The sequence below is a fragment of the Cotesia glomerata genome, linkage group LG8 (genome assembly GCF_020080835.1).
Source record: "Cotesia glomerata isolate CgM1 linkage group LG8, MPM_Cglom_v2.3, whole genome shotgun sequence".
Lineage (NCBI taxonomy): Eukaryota > Metazoa > Arthropoda > Insecta > Hymenoptera > Braconidae > Cotesia > Cotesia glomerata.
Window position 1 is genome coordinate 17,303,523 of NC_058165.1, and position 19,951 is coordinate 17,323,473.

Here is a 19,951-nt window from a genome sequence, read left to right on the forward strand (position 1 = left end):
CGCGATTAAATCGGTCAAGCCGTTCAAAAGTTATGAGAGGTTTACATACATCCACACACACACACACATACATACAGACACCATCGCGGGAATAGTCGGGGAAGCTTCCTAGGACCTTGAAACGTCGAGATTCGATGAAAACTCGATTTTCGTAAAACGGGGTGAAAACAATAACTTCCCGATTTTGGAAAATCTTCGATTTTCTTAGCGGGAAGTTAAAAATGAGCCAAAAATTTCATAGCGGGCTTAGATTTTCACGATTTTTAAAATTTCAAAATTTTCCCACTTTGATTTTTCCAAAATTTAACCCAAAAAATTTTTTTTTATAGTCCTAAGTATCCCCTTTAAAATGAACTTTGGCCCATGTCTGTAACTATCATATTTTCCGAGATATTACAAAAATAAATTTTAAAAACCTGAAAATGGTGAAATTTTAAATTTTGTACAACTTTTCGAAAAAAAATTTTTTAATTTTTTCTTTTGGCACAACTTTGTTTTATGATAAAAGCAAACTTGTGACCAAATTTCATCCAAATCGGAAGGGGTCGACTCCAACTATTGGTCGATTTGACATGGAATGACCCACTTAATAAATTATTCTATTACTGTTTTCTATTCAGTTCCTCGTTCGTGATTGGCTAAAATAAGTACATAAACAGCAAAAAGTTTTAGGCTTGTCAATAATGACTCTCACATATATTTACCGTACACTCTAGCATAAACTTTTGACTACGGAAGTCGCGAGGGTACTACCTTAAGTTTCTTGCTAGCTTTGTTTGTTGAGTAAAATTTACAATAGTAGATCGTAAAAATTACTAAATGAGAAGCATAGTCCACCGTTACTATTTAATTTAATAAAAATTACAATAGTGAAATAGTAAAAATTCCTTCAATTTTCTTTCCGTGTAGGTACCGTTCCTATAATTATAGGAACTATTCCCATAATTATAGTAAAATTTCCCAAAAATTATGGGTACAATTCCCATAATTTAAGTAATCGCTCCTAAAATGGTATAGGAAAACTGTAACGTAATTTTTTCTTACACGGTAGATCTTCATGTCAGCCACCTCTCGATCCTCCAGGAACCCCGACAGGCGCCAGCCGACTTTTGTTTCACCAGTATCGGCAACTGGGATACGATAACTTAATTTTTATGTTCCCAGAAAACCAAGAGTGGCTTCGACGGTAACGGAATACCTCGGTGTCGCTCAGTTATGCTGGTTATGGAGAGAGGGTCGTGATTCGGTCTCTCAGAGGAAGTAATTTCCTTACAAAACGGGACTAAACGATATCTAGTACACTAATCGGTACTCTCAAACTAATTTATAGCCATAATTTATAGCTAAATTTGTCATCAAAGACAAATTTGGGAACTGGGGAAATAAAAGATAAAGGGGGGAGGAGGGACCTTACTCAGTAGGAATTTTTCGGTAACCGAAAAAATAATTCAGTCAGCCCAGACCGGGACTCGAACCCAGATCATTTGGTTACGCGCCAAAGGCTCTACCAGTTAAGCTATCCGAGACATTGTCCGTAACTACCATTCCGTCACCTAATAAGACCTACCGAGTAATAAACACCACCGTCCATCTTACGGTAAAGAGCCATAATTTACTGCTAAATTTGTCATTAAAGACATGCAATTAACTAACACGAAACAAAGACAATGGCTCGGGCCATTGTCTGCGATAATAGCAAGCGTGAGGTGCGCCAGCTTCGATACGAGAGACTCACTCAACTCTCAAACACGATGCTCACTCAACGAGAGCTCACAACTGACTCTTTTTACGGTACACCTATAACGCTGCCTAGCAGTGACGGCACGTCCGGCCTCTACGAGGACCTCCCCAAGACTCCTTTAATAAATCCGATCCCAAGCCAGACGTCCACACAAAACAATCCTTACGCATTCACTACTCCAGCCAGACTGCCATACAAAACAATCCTTACTCCTTCACTACACCAGCAAGACTGCCTCTCACGGTACCCCCACTACATTCATGCCACCTGCTACATGCGCTCAACTCACTTTCACGCTACTCCCAGACATACAAACTTCCACACTCATTCCCCACTCACACAACTAGTGTCCCAGACCTACCAGTGATTCCGCTCCCCTGGGAGCCTTGACAGCACTCGCGACTACCCTCGAGCATCCAGCAATCGAGGCCTGTCAACCGCATGAGCCTGCCAAACTCCCGTACTTCGGGGCGACGACATTTCAGTCGCTCCTCTGCGATAATCACCTCGCTCCAAGAGGCTGAACCTGAGTTCAGTCGTCGGTAACTGACCGGGAGACACGTTACATCGGTCACTTTTCCGCAGTGCAGCTCGACATCCTCGAGACAACTAACTTACTCACACACACTCACGATAGTCCTCAATACTACGACATTACCGTACTCACACAACATAAACTTACAATATTACTCAAATACACTACTACTGTAAAGCTACATAAAATGTAACGTTACAAAACATTTCATTAAAATTCTAGGAATGATTTACATATTTTTCTCTCCGTGTATATATGAAAAATATATCAAAAATGCAAGTGGGTACTCAAATAAAAGCTCTTGATGAGTATAACATCAGTGCAATTTAACAAAAGTTATTATTAAATATACAAAAATTTTATTTATTAATAGTTCAGTACGGCAGTCACGTAGTGACTGCAAGGTTGCTAGTACGATATTATTAGATCAAATTTTGGATATTTTTAAGAACTCTAAAACCTATGAAAATAATAATGAATATCTTTAAAATAAATCCACATTATTATTATCATGAGAATTAATTTCTTTTTATCGATAAACATGAGTAACATCAATATCAGGAAAACCCTGATATCTTCTCTCAAGTTCGCGGTACAGTTTCTCACACCGACTGGCTACTAGCTTTTCACCAAAACTAGCTTCATATCCCAGCCCTTGATCGTCTGCATTTCTTCAATAATAACTTCCGAGTCTCCTTTAAGCTCCGCTAGGTCAAACTGATGAGTCTTGGTGGTTCCTTCAATAAATTCTTTGTACTCTAGGATAACTTTATTCAAGACACTTGCAGAGTCTTTGATTTCATAATAAACATCTACAGCATCAGTGGGGACCAATTGAGCCTTCTTCCTCAACTTCTGGACCCTGTTGATAACTTCTCTAGCAATTCCTTCATTTAGCATGGATTCATCGGGAGTAATGTCCAGAAGAATCAAGATATTGCCTTCCGAGTGTGCTTCGTACCTCTGAGACAGTTCATCGGCCCTGGGACCAGAGAAGCTGAACATTAATCTTAAGTCTTGCTCGCCCAGCACGTAGCCATTGACGACGATCTCTTTCTTGACCAGGAATTCCTGCAACTGGGCATCAGTGAGCTCCTTGATTGCTTGGGTGACTGCTTTGAATTCTCCACGTAGCCTAAAAAATTATATTATTTTTAGAAATGAAACTTTATGGTTACTGTTGTGAAGTTAGAAACGCTTCTATAGTATATTTGCGTGCCAAAAGGGAGTATAGAAAAATTTATTTTTGCCATTTTTTTTTTCAGAATCGCTCTAAACGTAAAGATCTACAGAAAAAAAATTTTTGACTTTCTAACGCCAAAAGGGCGTACAAAAAAAATCAGGATTTTTCAAAATTTCGAAAAACAGTCTTCAAAATAATTACCTCTGTTAAATTGCACTGTATTTTCTTAATATTGAAATTTTTTAAGATATAAGCTCATCCCGATATTACACTCATCAAAGGCTTTCATTCAAGTACCCATATGCATTTTTGATATATTTTTCATATATACATATATATAATACAAATTCTTAAGATATAAGCTCATCCTGATGTTACAATCATCAAGAGCTTTCATTTGAGTACCCACATACATGTTTCATATATTTTTCATATATACTTATATATAAATATATGAATTATATGAAAAATTGGTGTAAGTACTCAAATGAAAGATCTTGATGAGTGTAACATCAGGATGAGCTTATATCTTTAAAAATGTCAATAGTTCACAAGATACAAGGTCATTTCTTAATTATTGATAATTTTAGAAATATAAGCTCATCCTGATGTTACGCTCATCGAGACCTTTCATTTGAATACCCACATGGCATTTTTTATATATTTGATATTTGTGAAATATATATAATATATAAAATATATGAAAATTCGATGTAGGTACTCAAATGAAAGGTCTTGATGAGTGTAACATCGGGATGAGCTTATATTTTTAAAAATGTCAATAGTTCACAAGTTACAAGATCATTTCTTAATTATTGATATTTTTAAACATATAAGCTCATCTTGATATTACACTCATCGAGACCTTCCATCTGAATACCCACATGGCATTTTTTATGTATTTTATATATTTGGTATTTGTGAAATATATATAGTATATAAAATATTTGAAAAATTGATGTTGGTACTTAAATGAAAGGTCTTGATGAATGTAATGTCGGGGTGAACTTATGCCTTAAAAAATGTCAAAAGTTTTCAAGATACAAGATCATTTCTTAATTGTTAATATTTTTACAGAAATAAGCTCATTTTGATGTTATGCTCATCGAAACCTTTCATTTGAATACCCACATGGCATTTTTTATATATTTGGTATTTTTGAAATATATATGGGTGATTCTCTGTAAGGATGTTTTTTGCTGTCCCAGGCATTTTTTTTATTAGAAAAATTGTTATTTTGTTACTAAAAAAAATTTATTACGAAAGTAAAAAAACATTTCTATTTGGAGCATTGAAAACTAAAATGGAATAAATTTTGGTTTTTTTGCTATAAATTCGTAAACCACCGAAATGTTAGTTCCCTGAGCTGTCCCAGTCCCAAAATTAAAACTTTAAGATTAAATTTTAAGTTATTCGTCAATAATATATAATTTGGTCCATAATGTTTATAAACTTAATTAGTTAACTAACAATCTTTTTCAATAAAAAGTACCGAAAGTTAATTTGTTTCATTAAATTCATTAAACCAAAGTTTGTCCCAGGCATTTTAAGATCAGTCCCCTGCCAGAAGTTCAAAGCCAAAAAAAAAAAAATCTAGCGTGTTATTTTACCTTTTGTAAGGTTTATAAGGATCTAACTAGCCGTAAGTTAATAACCATAGGGCTGTTAGCGCTTTATCGCCATTTTATTTAATGTCAAAGCACCGTTTGGGCTGGAAATATGTGTCTGGGCCACTTCAAAACTCAGTCCCCTGGCAGCTATTTTTGTTTATAATTTATTTATAAAATTGGATCCATAAGTCTTAATATTATTCTAATTAATGTAAACATTCATTGAGAACTTAAAAAGTTGAATACATTGAAATAGTTTGCTTGATTTTTCTCAATTTGATAAAAAAAATCAGTCCCCTGTCATGTTACATGGCAAAAGATACACAAACATCGAAAAAGAAAAAATTAATTCAGCTGTTTATTTATTATAATTAAGCTGATAGTTTTGTAGCCCTTGTTAATTTTTTTTTTCTAATAAAATCAAAAATAATTTGGTCGGACAATTTTGTACAGATTTAAGACGTCCTTACAGAGAATCACCCATATACTATTTAAAATATTTGAAAAATTGATGTGGGTCCTCAAATGAAAGGTCTTGATGACTGTAACGTCGGGGTGAGCTTATATATTTAAAAATGTCAATGGTTCACAAGATACAAGGTCATTTCTTAATTATGTATCTAGAGATAGAGCTTTTCGAATGCAGCTTAAATACTTATCATCATAAATAGACTATTGATGAGGTTGATATGAAACCTTGAAAAGGCGTAACTCCAGGGCTAGACCTTTCTAATGATACCAAATTTAATCATAAAAACCCATCTTATCATATAAATACTTTATATTACACTGGCCACAAAATTTTGCGTATTCTCTTAATACTACAGATTACTTTTAGAAACGAAGCTTTATAGTGACTATTGTGATGTTGGAAACCCTTATATAGTATATAAGAAGCACAGTGCTACTCCCGCACATGCCACTCACGGGTTTTTTTAGAGAAGAATGTATATATTTACCTGACGCCCAGGGTCTTGTGGTCAGGCTCAGCTCTGAGGACCACTCCGTACTTTTGCTTGTCAGTGGTGACAGTCATCTCCTTGACATTCAGCTCCTCCAGGACGTATTTCTCCAGCTTGACTATCTCCTTAAGGATTTTTTCATCCTGATGGATGATCACCACCTCGGGCAGCGGATATTTAACGGGAATTGTCTTGCGGTCGCGGACAATCCGACCCAGGTCGATGACTGTCTGCATGTGGAAGACAGCACGCTCTGTTTCTTCGCTGATTAATTCTTCTTTTGCCTGGGGGATCATCTGGTAATGCACACTCTCGTTGTTCTTGGTCTTGGGAAGCAGAGGCAACAGCCGCTGGTACATGAACTCGCTCAGGAACGGAGTGAACGGTGCGTTTATACGGACCATCGTGTAGATCACGCTGAACAAGGTTCGTAAAGCTAGCTCGCAGTCTTTGGATCCTCCCTCGCCTTTCAGGCGTCTTCGGTTCATTCGCACGTACCAGTTCGTCAGGTTGTCGATGTATTTTACTAGTTTGGGCACTACGTTGTACAGCCGATAGAACTTCATTTCTTCTTTTAGTAATTTTAAGAGTGTTTGCGTGAATGATAAGATCCACTGGTCCATTATGTTGTCTGATGATGGGCTGCTGTCGTCGAAAATGAACTCACGGTTTTCGGAGGATTCAAAACCTTCGATGTTCTGCATAAGGAATCTAGAAAAAAAATTATTTTGTTTTTCAAATTTTAAAAGTTTGATTGTTTGGAATAAAGACAGTTTTAATTTAAATTGTGGAGGAAAGATAAGAGATAGAGGGAACTTAATAAGGATCTTTTTTTGTAGAGAATTAAATTTTCTACAAAAAAAGTTTCTTGTGATTTTTTTTCGTATGTTTAGTTTTTAACCCAAAATTTAGATTTTAGACTTTTTAAATACCTGGTTCAATTTCTAATAATTTAATATAATTAAATCCAAATTTGAATTTGAAATTCCGGGTATATCGCGTTACAAATGCCATAAGAGCGTATAATAAATTTTTCGAGTTCAAAAAAATTTCGGAGAAAAAATTTTTTTTGGATCCCCCCACGTTTTTATTTAAGTACTCACATGGCATTTTTTATATATTTTATATATATATATATATATATATATATATATATATATATATATATATATATATATATATAATATGAAAAATTGGTGTGGGTACTCAAATGAAAGGTCTCGATGAGTGTAACATCAGGATGAGCTTATATCTTAAAAAATGTCATTAGTTGACAAGATACAAGGCCATTTCTTAATTATTAACATTTTTAAAGATATAAGCTCATCCCGATGTTACACTCATCGAGACCTTTCATTCAAGTACTCACATGGTATTTTTTATATATTTTACAAATATGGTTTTTGTGAAATATATAATATATAAAATATATGAAAAATTGATGTGGGTACTTAAATAAAAGATCTTAATGAATGTAACATGGGGATGAGCTTATATCTTTAAAAATGTCAATAATTCACAAGATACAATGTGATTTCTTAATTGTTAACATTTTTAAACATATAAGCTCATTTTGATGTTACGCTCATTAAGAGCTTTTGATGAGCGCAACATGCATTTTGATATATTTTTTATATACACATATTTCGATTTAACTAAGGCGTTTGATTATGTGAATCCAAAGGTTATTTTGAAGACCTTGGTTGAGCTAGGCTTTTCTTATGATACAATAAATTGGTTCTTTTCATATCTCACGAACAGAAGTCAGTCAGTAGTGAATGAACAAGGGGTACCAGTTGGTTTTTTGGAAACTTCGTCCGGCGTTCCTCAAGGATCGGTCCTTGGTCCGATTTTATTCCTTCTAGTCATGAACTTAGTTACTAAGCGGCTTATGTATAGCCGATATGGTTTATATGCCGATGACACGTACATCTATATTCACTTTTATCCTTACCAATTACATGATGCAGTGAGACTGATGAATATTGATGCCCTCGCGGTTGTAGAATGGGCTAGAGTAAATGGCCTTGAAGTTAATCTCTTAAAAACTAAGGCTATGCTATTAGGATCTAATAATAGAGTAAAAGCGCTCCAGCGTGAAGGCTTACCACCTATCATTGTTGATGGTGTGGCTTTACCCTATACAGAGTCTACAAAATGTCTGGGCCTTCACTTATCATGTAACTTGTCCTGGAACTGTCATATCTCAAAAACTGTCAGCAAAATAAACTCAACTTTATATAGTTTAAAATTACGTAAAAATATTTATACTGTTGATATTAAAAAACTATTAGTCTCTGCAACTATTCTACCTTTAATTGATTACTGCTCTATAGTTTTGATGAATTCAACTTATGATAATGATTGCAAGCTACAGCGTGCTTTAAATTCAGCTGTTCGCTTTATTTATGGCTTAAAACGTGCTGAACATATTACCCCGTACAGACGTGAACTTGGTTGGCTGTCTATTAAAAGTCGTCGCATTTACTTTGCAGCATGTTATTTTATAAGCTTTTAGTGACTGGTGAACCAAATTATTTACGAGAACTGTTCATTGATAATGATGATGTAAGGCGCTCAGAAAGATTGGCGGCTAAGAAAAATAATTTAAATTTTAAATTGCCTAATTATACAACAACACAATATGAAAACTCTTTTGTAATTACTGTTATACGATTATGGGAGGAGCTACCATCTGATATTACTGATTCCTCAAACTTAGATATTTTCAAAAAATAAAATCTATGACTATTTATTTAAACTAGATATTTAATATTGTTCAGAACTCTCATGTAAACTGTTATTTAGTAAATTGGTTAAATCATGTATTATAAATCATGTATTTTATTACTTGATGAATAAGTTAAATCGTGTATTATAATTCTAATATTTATTTATATATTCTGTGTCTGATTTTTTACTTAATCTGTGTATTATTTTTCATCATCTTTTTTAGTTAATATTGTATTTTATGTAGTTTTAACATATATATGTATAAATTTGCCATTCGGCCAATTAGGCCTTGGTATAAAATGAATAAATCTAATCTAATAAATATTTATAATATATATAAATATATGAAAAAATGATGTGGGTACTCAAATAAAAGATCTTGATGAATGTAACATAGGGATGAGCTTATATCTTTAAAAATGTCAATAATTCACGAGATACAAGGTCATTTCTTAATTATGTACCTAGAAATAGAGCATTTTTGAATGCAGCCTAACTACTTATCACAATAAATTTTCTATCGGTCAGAATGATGTGAAACCTTAAATATCTTTGCAATGATATTTAATTCCACTAAAAAAACTGATTTTATCATAAGACTATCCTAAACAAAATTTTTCTTCTCCTAATAATATAGATTAAAAAAATGACTGTACCTAAAAGCATTGTACCAGGGCAAAAACACATCCTTGATAACATCCCTGACTCCTACCTCCTTGAACCTCAAATTCTCAGCCCTAACAACCGGAGAATTAATCAAGTACAATCTCAAGGCATCAGCACCAAAGCGATTGATGATCTCCATGGGATCAGGATAGTTCTTCTTGCTCTTGGACATTTTCTGACCATCAGCCGCGAGGACAAGGCCGTTGCAAACCAGATTCTTGAAGGGAGGTTTGTCAAAAAGCGCGGTAGAGATTACCAAGAGAGTATAGAACCAGCCGCGAGTCTGGTCAATGCCTTCAGCGATAAAATCCGCGGGGAAGCTTTCTTCAAAGTCCTTGACTCTGTCGAAGGGATAATGCATCTGTGCATAAGGCATGGAGCCAGACTCGAACCAGCAGTCGAATATCTCAGGAATGCGCCTGAGAACTCCAAACTCCGGGCCTCTTCTGGAAGGAATGGTCAAGTGGTCGATGCTCTCGCGGTGGATGTCCGTCACCTTGGTGCCAGTCAGCTCCTCTAATTCAGCGATGCTTCCCACGCAGACGATCTCCTTCTTGTCCTCGGAGATCCACAGAGGGATCGGGTTCCCCCAGTACCGGTTCCTGCTGATAGCCCAGTCGCGGGCGTCGCGCAGCCAGTTTCCGAATCTTTTATCCTTTACGTAGTCTGGCACCCAGTAGGTCTCTGATGTCGCGGCCAAAAGCCGGTCCTTGATGTTCTCCACTCTGATGAACCATGAAGGTACTGCCTTGTAGATCAACGGGGTGTCTGATCTCCAGCAGAACGGGTAGCTGTGGTTGCACCCGGCGTACTTTATACACTTTCCGTTGGCTAGAAGAGTCTTTACGATTTCTTTGTCTGCTGTTTTTACGTACAGACCTTTGAAGTCTCGCACCGGGTCGGTGAACTTTCCGCAACTGTCTACTGGACAGATTGGCTCTTGGTCTTTTGTTATTATTCCCGCTTGCAAGTTACATCTGGAATAATTTTAATGATTTGTAAGGAAAAAGTTAATGCAAAAAAATTAAAATTTTTTTGGGACTCGCTTAAGATTTTTCGAAGTTCGGAATGGCAAAAATTGATTTTTTAATAATTTTTTATTGAGTTTGTAGAATAAAAATTATGTAAATTGTAATAATTTAAAGTCGAGAATTGTTTATAGAAGTGAGTAAAGATTTTTAAAATTTTCTTCAAATGCCGCATAAATATTTTAAAATTAACAATACAGTAGTAGGGTAAATGTTCCAGTAGTTGACCGGGCACCATTAGTTGGCCGCTTTCATAAGAAAGTCCAAAAATTGTTATTAACTGCATTTTTTATGACCTTGAAATTTATTTTTAACTATTATTGAACTTATAATCATTACAATGAATAGATCGCGTGCCTGAAGGTAAAAGGACATAACAATTTATGCGCCCTTTTACCTTTGCAAAGGTAAAAGGGCGCATATTTTTTTTTTTTATTACCAATCGAGTAGTAGACACATTCTGCGCTTAAAATTGAAAAAAAAATTACAAAGGTAAAAGGGCGTATGTCTTTAATTATACGCCCTTTTACTTTTGAGAATTTGAAATTTTGGCGATCTAAAGGTGCAAGGGTGTATAATTTTTTTTTCGGCCAGTTTACAAAAGAAGATATTCGTAGTTTAAAAATGTGAAAAAAAAAAAACTTTCTGTAGTAGTAGCGGCGTAAAACCTCAACTATACAACTTTTTAAAGTTAAAAAAGAAAATATATTCAAAAAAACAATAAATTACGCGTGATTATTTTCTCGCTTTTAATTGAATAAATAGTTATTATAAAATTTGGATCCTGGATTGTTGATCATGATGAAACAACTGTTGTGTGAACGGCACCAGTAGTTACCCAAGCGTCACAAAAAAAATGTTGACTTTTTGATAGATTTCACTCAACAAGAAGTTGAAAAATTAATAATCGTCAACTTAAATTCAACAAAACAATAACAAAAACTATTTTTCTCCTCGACGGAAGCGGAAAGCGGCATTTTCGTTTAGCGCAGCGGGAGGAAAATTGACGCTTTTCGCTCGGAGGGAAGAATAGTATATTACACACCTAGGGAAGTAAAGTAAGAAATGTCTTAGATCACATGTAATTGTTGTCCGAGGCGAAGCCGAGGTCAACAAACATGTGATCTGAGGCTTTCTTATTTACTTCCCGTGGAGTGTATACTATTTTTTTTGTTCGACGGGCAGAAAGCGTCAACTTTCGGCCCACTGCGCTAAACGAAGTTGCCCCTTTCTGCCTTCGTCGAGCAAAAAAATAGTATACACTCCACAGGAAGTAAATAAGAAAGCCTCAGATCACATGTTTGTTGACCTCGGCTTCGCCTCGGCCAACAATTACACGTAATCTGAGACATTTCTTACTTTACTTCCCTAGGTGTGTAATATACTATTTTTGTCCGACGAAGGCGGAAAGCGGCAACTTTGTTTAGCGCAGCGGGACGAAAGTTGCCACTTTCCGCCCGGAGGGCAAAAAAAAAAATTTGTGCCGCTTGGGTATATTCAATAGGGCGATTAAAGCAGGAAATTTCAAAATATTTTAATGTTCTCTGTCATTGTGATTTTTTTTTATTACTTAATTTTTACGTAATTTGTTTTTGATAGATTTATTTTCTATTTGTTTATATCAAACTTTGTATATGAGGCTGTTATTTGAGTATAACTTGTCTTGTGAAACTATTATTGACCATTTGGTATACAAAATACGATTTTTTTTTATACGCTCTTTTACCTTTAAGTAGTACTTTTCTTAAAGGTGAAAGGGTGTATGTCTTGAGATACGCCCTTTCGGCTTTAGGATACCAACTTTTTTTTTTTTTCACAGATTTTTACGTTTCAGACAATTTCAAACCGAATGGCAAAAAAAAATTTTTTTATACGCCCTTTCAGCACAAATCCCTATTAACCCCAGCTATAAGTCCTTTTACCTTTAAGCACGCGAGATATTCCAAATATTATTTAATTTTTATAATATCGAAAATAATTCATGAAAATTTTTCACCTTATGATCTGACTAAAATCGGTCAATTACTGTAGTAGAGTATCCGAGAGGTGACTACATTCTTTAGTTAACGAAAAAGTTCCTATTGGGTTAATCTTGTCAAATTAAATTCTTAAGTAGTCTTTAATAGTTTCTTAAGAAATTTTTTAATAAGATTTTGCAAAAATAATTTAATTAATAGCAATTTAACGACCGGTCAGATACTGGCACAATAAAACACCGTTGTACCATCAATAAATGACTTCGGTCATCTATTGGAACCTACTATTTTACAAAATACCAGTAGTTGATCGCATGCACAGTTGTAAATTTTTAATCTATATAAAATAAAAATATAATTATGTTTGCGTGATAATTTTATGTTTACATGAGTGTTGGTATTTAAAATAATTATTAATTATTAAATTATTAGTAATAAAGAATTACTTATACTTAGTCTTTAATGTGTATCAAATAAAATGACTGTTGAGTCAAGTTTAAATTTGTGCAACAAGTTTAAATGTGAATTTTTCTGGTTGACATTAGAAACATATAAACATAAATTTACAGTAATTAATAGTTTATTTTAAATAATAGTTATTATTTTTAATAACTGCATAGGTGCGCCTCAAAAAAATGGTTTGCTTTTGTCATTATTGAATTTAAGTTTAATTTACTTATCTGTTACGTTTTTATTATTATTAGTTTTGTTCTAAACTAAACGAATTTTGTTCACTTATTATACAAATTTAATTTAAATAAATAAGCATAAAAAGATTATTCATTAAACATGAAAAACTAATTAAAGTCTACAAAATAACTGATGTTTGATAATCGGTCAACTATTGGAACATTCCGGTCAATTTACTGGATCAAGCCGGTCAACTACTAGTGTTTTTATCTTACCTGCTTTTAAATGTGAATTTACATGTAATTTTATTAATAATTCAAATAAATAATATCACATATCAAAAACTTAAATATCTAAAGTTTAAATAAACTTTGAATTATTTTTTTACACGGAAAAAAGTAAACTGTAATATTCACTCGGATTCCGGTTAATTTTTATAGTTTTAAACAGTAAAGCGGACATCAGGGTGGCAAAAATATAAATATTACAGAACTTAATGTAGAATGTATAAAAGCCACAATTTATAATTTAATATCCAAAATAAGTGATTAGTAACTGTCACTATAGTAAATAACGACTCTTTAATCTTAAAAAATTACAGTTTCAAACAGTAAAAATTGTCATTTCAATATATAGTCCATATAATGAGAAGGGGAACTCAGATGAAGACAAGGGGGTCTCACTCTGGGAGAATTTAACATTTAAAACAGTAAAAATTATACTTTTAAAATATACATTCTACCAGTCCAAGCAAGTCAATAATTAGTTTGATATTTAGCGTTGCGTTTAAAATTTACCATTTTACTTTGTAAATATTGACGTTGTTTGTATTAGAAATTTACTAACTTTATTTTATACTTTTTACATATCATAAGATCATTTTTTAGCTACGAAATGATAAATATCAAAGTCTGAATTCTTAATTATTATACTTTAACATCTTAGACATTTACATAGCGAATATTACTGTTTGAAATAGTATTTTCTTCTATGTAAAGAGTAAATTGTAACGTTTAAATGGTAAATATTATAATATGAATAGTAAAATCACAATTTTACTGTTTGAAATGGTAATTTTTAGCAGTTGATGATTACTTATTATAAATCGACTGTTATTACACGCTTTATATTAGCTTCACTTGTATGTCAGTTTGTTTGTTTGTCAGTTTGTCAGTATGTGAGTAACTCTCCGTGGGTAATCTGCGCGCCTGCGGCCTTCCTTGGTTCTGGTAGCCGTTTCTCAGGCTCGCTCTCCGAAATCGAACTCTGATTCCCCGTATTTATAATATTTATAAATAATTATTTTTTATTAGCTTCACTTGTATGTCAGTATGTCAGTATGTCAGTATGTAACTCTCCGTGGGTAATTTGCGCGCCTGAATATTTTTGATAATCAACAAATAATAGTTTAAAAACTAAAAATCACGCTTTTATAAATAAACCAAACTAAAAAGTAAAAATAAATAATAGTTTAAAAAACTAAAACACGCTTTTTATAGAAAACCAAACTAAAAATAGAAAATAAATTTAAATTAAGAATAGTGTTAAAAATTTCAATAAATATAAATTAATAATAGTGTAAATAAAAAAAATGTATTTTATTTTAAAAAAAGCGTGGGGTGCTTTTTAAGATATTATCAAAATGATAATCACTCTACTCATATCTGTCAATAAAATATTTATAACTATTGACACCATGCACCTCACGCTTTTTTTAAAATAAAATACATTTTTTTTATTTACACTATTATTAATTTATATTTATTGAAATTTTTAACACTATTCTTAATTTAAATTTATTTTCTATTTTTTAGTTTGGTTTTCTATAAAAAGCGTGTTTTTAGTTTTTTTAAACTATTATTTATTTATTACAGTTTACTTTTTTCCGTGTATGACGCAGATTTTACTTTTTGTATTTGAGTATTTTAGTTAATTACTTAAAAATTAATAGAAACAATTATTGTTATTAGTGCGGTGATTATTATTTAATTATTGTATTTATTTAGTTAATAATTTTATATTATTGTTACCGAAGGTATGATTAAATTAAGAAATTAAGCGTGTGAGAAATTATTACGAAGCCGAGCGAATTAATTGTAAAAGAAATTAAAAGACTGGGAAAATTATTCTAAGTTCCGAACAAGATTTAGTATGGGAAAGCGATGAATGGATATATAATGAAAGAAATTAAGATTAAAATAATAAAGAATTGAGTTTCGAAAATAAAAACTTAGAATTTGGCGAGACGAATGGATAGAAAATGAAGGAAATTACGATTAAAATAATAAATAATTATTTTTGAATGCTAGTTCGAGGACACCGGACAGGTGTCTAAAACGACCCTTCCGGTTCGTTTTAAGAGAGTTAGGGGAAAAATGATAAACGCCAAAATTTGGCTCGATAAAAGCAATTCTTTCTCGGGATAATTACTCGGTTGAATACTCTTCACCAAGTAATTCGAGAGGATGATACTCTACCTGGAGTCTGACCAAGGCCCAGGTAAGTATCGTGAACCGACCGGATGAAAGTGCTGACTTGACCATGTGGGGGTAAGTAGGGCCGGAAAGGGTTGCTTTCCAAGCACCCGAACGGGATTAGGGGAAAGTAAGGCCGGAAAGGGTTGCTTTCCAAGCACCCGAACGGGATTAGGGGTAAGTAGGGCCGGAAAGAGTTGCTTTCCAAGCACCCGAACGGGATAAGGGGTAAGTAGGGCCGCGATTTAGGGTGTAACCGTCGGTAGGATTACTACTTTGTAAAGGTAGTAAACAGAGTTTAGCCACCAGGTGGCACCGAAAACGGAAAAACAAACGGTGTGTGCGGGTTATGTTCGAATATTGTTAATTTTGACATAAAGTTTGTACATATTATCACTTAAGCTTTTGATATTTGTTGAAAAAGTGTTCTAATGTATTGTTTATATTGTTTAATTTGCTTATATTGTTTATATCGTTTATTAATATGATCAGGCCAATAAAGAGGTTTTCTTTTTTTTGATTTATTTAAAATGAAGTGTTTTGTTTATATTTTGTTATTGATAATGTGATCCCCGTTTATGACTCTGGACTCCGGCGAGCAAATTTCGAGCCGGGGACAAATTAGATATTTATATTTTGGAAAACGTGGACGTTACACGTGTAACATATAATAATTAAATTACGACCAATTAAAATGCCAAAAATCCTTAATCGGTCAACTACTGGTACATTTACCCTATTTACCAAAATCTCCAATTGTTTTTTGAAAAAAAAAAAAAAAAAAAAAAAATTTTTTCTCTTTTCTACGATTTTATCGTGAGACCTTTACATCTTTTAATTAAAAACCCTCATAAAGAATGAAACCTCACCTGTAATCATCCTCTCCAAAATACGGAGCCTGATGAACAATCCCAGTACCAGTCTCAGCAGTGACATAAGTATCATTAAGCACCTGAAAAGCTCCTTTAGCCCTGAGATGTTCAAAGTAGTCAAAAGGCGGCTCGTAGCGCTTGCCCTTGAGCTCAGAGCCCATCCTCTTGCCAACAACCTCATACAAATTATCAGACTTATAAACCTGAGACAACGCAGACTCCAGCATGATGTAAGTATTCTTAGAAACATTATCCTTGACCAGGACGTACTCAAAGTTAGGATTGCAGCAAAGAGCGAGGTTGCTGGGCAAGGTCCAGGGGGTGGTCGTCCAGGCGACCAGCGAGACTCCTTCTTCGTCCTTCAGCGGGAAAGCTACAAACACAGCGGGGTCAATAACTTCCTTGTAATTTAACCCGGACTCAAAGTTTGACAGCGGGGTGTTGCAGCCCGTGGAGAAGGGCATCACCTTGACTCCCTGGTAGACAAGTCCCTTGTTGTAAATCTCCTTGAAGATCCACCAGATGGACTCCATGTACCAGGGATAGAGTGTCTTGTAGTCGTTCTTGAAGTCGATCCACCGACCCATCCTTTCCACGACTCGCTCCCACTCTCCAGAGTAGTTCATTACGATACTCCTGCACTCTTTGTTGTAATTATCAATTCCCATCTTCGCGACGTCTTCCGGTCCCTTGATCCCCAGCGCCTTCTCTACCTCAAATTCAACCGGCAGGCCGTGGGTATCCCACCCGAACCGACGTTCAACGTAGAACCCGCTCTGGTGGGCGTAGCGAGTCACCACGTCCTTGATGGTTCCTGCTAAGATGTGTCCATAGTGAGGCAGACCTGTCGCAAATGGCGGTCCGTCGTAGAATGAGTAACGTGGACGACCCTTTGATAGCCGCAAGCTGTTCTGGAAGACGTCATTTTCTGTCCAGAATTTTATCAGCTTCTCCTCTTCCTTGGGGAAGTTTATTGTCTCCGGCAATTTCTCTCGCATTGATCTGAAAAGTGACAACATTAAAATTAGCAGTCACTTGACAATTTTTTTATTTTTTTTTAACAAACAAATTTTTTCCAAAAAATTATTTTTTAAAAATTGCATCAAAAATTTTGTAAAATTTCTACGTCAATTTTTTTGCCATAATTTATTTGTTGAAAAACTTCTTAAAATGATCAAATATCTGGTAAATTAATTTTCATGAAAAGTGCCGGCTGAATTTAGGTTATGTTTTGGATATTAGTTTTTTTTTATGACATTAAAATTACCAGCTTGAACATTTTTTTATTTTATTTAACAAACAAAATAAAAAAAAAAAATTTCCTTTTTCATATTTTTAAATTTCCACATGTCAATTTTTTTTGCCTTAATTATTTGTTAAAAAAAATTATTAAATTTCTGCTAAATTAATTTTAATGTTTTTTCTTTTTATATTATTAAAATTTTTGGTGATTTTGACAGTACTTACAGATTTGGATGGATTATTTATATTTATATATTATTCTGTGATGTTTTTAAAAGTATGATTTAAGTTAGGAAACACGTGCTGCTGTTTTGTCAGCACTTCACACTTTTACTTCCAACGTGCTTGTGTACGGAAGCCTGGTTAGCTCATCGATGACTTATAAGAAAGTGGCGCTACACTCGCTTATTTTTTACATGTATAGTGTGATAGAAAAACTATATATATATATACCCGTGAAAAAATTTTCTGATCAGACTATATCAGGCCTGATATGGAAATTGGCCATATCAGACTATATATGCCTTGATATAAGTATATCAGACTATGTACCCGCCCGGGTAAAAAAAATTATATATCCACAGATTCGGTAGAATCTGGCGCCAAGTTCCGTTCAAATCCGTTGTAAGCGGAGCGCCAGACTACCGACTATGTTTACTGTAAGCAGAACGGTATTTTGAGGTTGCAAAATTTTATTTAATTCTACGGTACTTCTTGTTCCTAAATTTTATATTATAACAGTAATTCATGCTTTATTTTACTGATATTAATTAATTATATTCAATTATAATAATTGATCTACTTGAAATTATTAAATTTTATCAGCACAAACTATAGCAAGCTCAAAAATTTCGATCCTGACTTTTTTTCTATGTAAAAAGTGACATGCCACAGACTAAATAATTCGAGAATGCATGGTAATCTTCCAATAGATGGGAAACTACAGTTAAAAAAATACATTTCACAGCTTGCATCTTGATCCGCCAGGGTGCGCTGGAATTGTTTTTACATAAACTGTAGCTTCAAGAGGATAGTTTGCTATAAAAATGAAAAAATGCAGCCAACGCGAGATTTAAGTTGGTACCAATTGTAAATTTTTATTATAATTACAAAAAATACTAAAATCCGAACAAAAACAGTTTCACTGTAAAAAAATCGCGCCAAGTCCACGTTCATAAGACTATTAAGAAAAAAATTTCTTATTTCTTTACAAAAAATATAAAATAAAAAATTAAAAATCCAAGTAACCGATATGATTGTATTTGATTTTCGGAAATTAAAAAATTTTATTGTAAATTTGAAAATTAAAAAAATTTTGGAACGTACTTGGTGTGCGTCATTGTGTATTTCAATTTTTTTAAAGTCCTAGTAAATAGATTTTACGAATTTCATTAAAAGTAAAATATTTTGCAACCACGCACACTAAATACGTTCCAAAATTTTTGTTTTAATTTTCAAATTTACAATAAAATTTTTTTTAATTTCCGAAAATCAAATACAATCATATCGGTTACTTGGATTTTTTAATTTTTTTATTTTATATCTTTTTGTAAAGAAATAAGAAATTTTTTTTTCTTAATAGTCTTATGAACGTGGACTTAGCGCGATTTTTTTTTACAGTGAAACTGTTTTTGTTCGGATCATTATATTACATAATTATAAATGAAAAATGGCCCTATATAATTAGGTATAATTATATATAATTATTTCCATAGGAAATAAAAAAATCGGCACGAGTGGGAATCGAACCGTGGACCTACCGCTTGAAAGACTAATTCACTACCCGTTTACCTAAGAGACTTACTTGGAGAGTGGAGTTTATTATAACTATAAGTAAGGTAAAAGCCCCAATAGATGATCACGTACCAGTATATGATCACTCCATGTACTTGTATATCTATATTCATAAATATAGGTATACAAATACATGGAGTGATCATATACTGGTACATGATCATCTATTGGGGCTTTTACCTTAATGCAAATCGTATACATGATCGATTCGTAGTGAGCAAAATTTTTTATCTTATTTATTAATTATTAACTGTCAATATTTATATATAATAATGGTATCTATATGTAGATTTATAAAATTATCTATGTATACATGAAATCGCAAAAATGATTCTACGATATATTGTTAAGGTACTTCGTTGCTTTAGAATTTATAATTTCTTTGAAATTAAAAAAATAATCGAGGTAAAATCAGAATTGAAAGCTTAAATTTTGATGGAATTATTTGTTTAGTATATGGAACTATATATTGCTGGAGGGCCTGGCTAACAATTTTTGAACTTGA

At 33.3% G+C, this 19,951-nt stretch overlaps 1 protein-coding gene across 1 annotated transcript; it reads right to left on the reverse strand.

The window, feature by feature from the left end:
* Positions 1 to 2,863: 2,863 nt before the first annotated feature.
* On the reverse strand, positions 2,864 to 18,004 carry LOC123270029 (isoleucine--tRNA ligase, cytoplasmic-like). The gene is made up of 5 exons (XM_044735965.1): positions 17,878 to 18,004; positions 16,408 to 17,412; positions 9,421 to 10,407; positions 6,029 to 6,742; positions 2,864 to 3,411 (listed from the first exon to the last, which is right to left on the reverse strand). The coding sequence occupies exons 2-5, from the start codon at positions 17,406 to 17,408 to the stop codon at positions 2,895 to 2,897; spliced, it is 3,219 nt and encodes a 1,072-aa protein (XP_044591900.1). The 5' UTR covers positions 17,409 to 17,412; positions 17,878 to 18,004; the 3' UTR covers positions 2,864 to 2,894.
* Between the last annotated feature and the right edge of the window lie 1,947 nt (positions 18,005 to 19,951).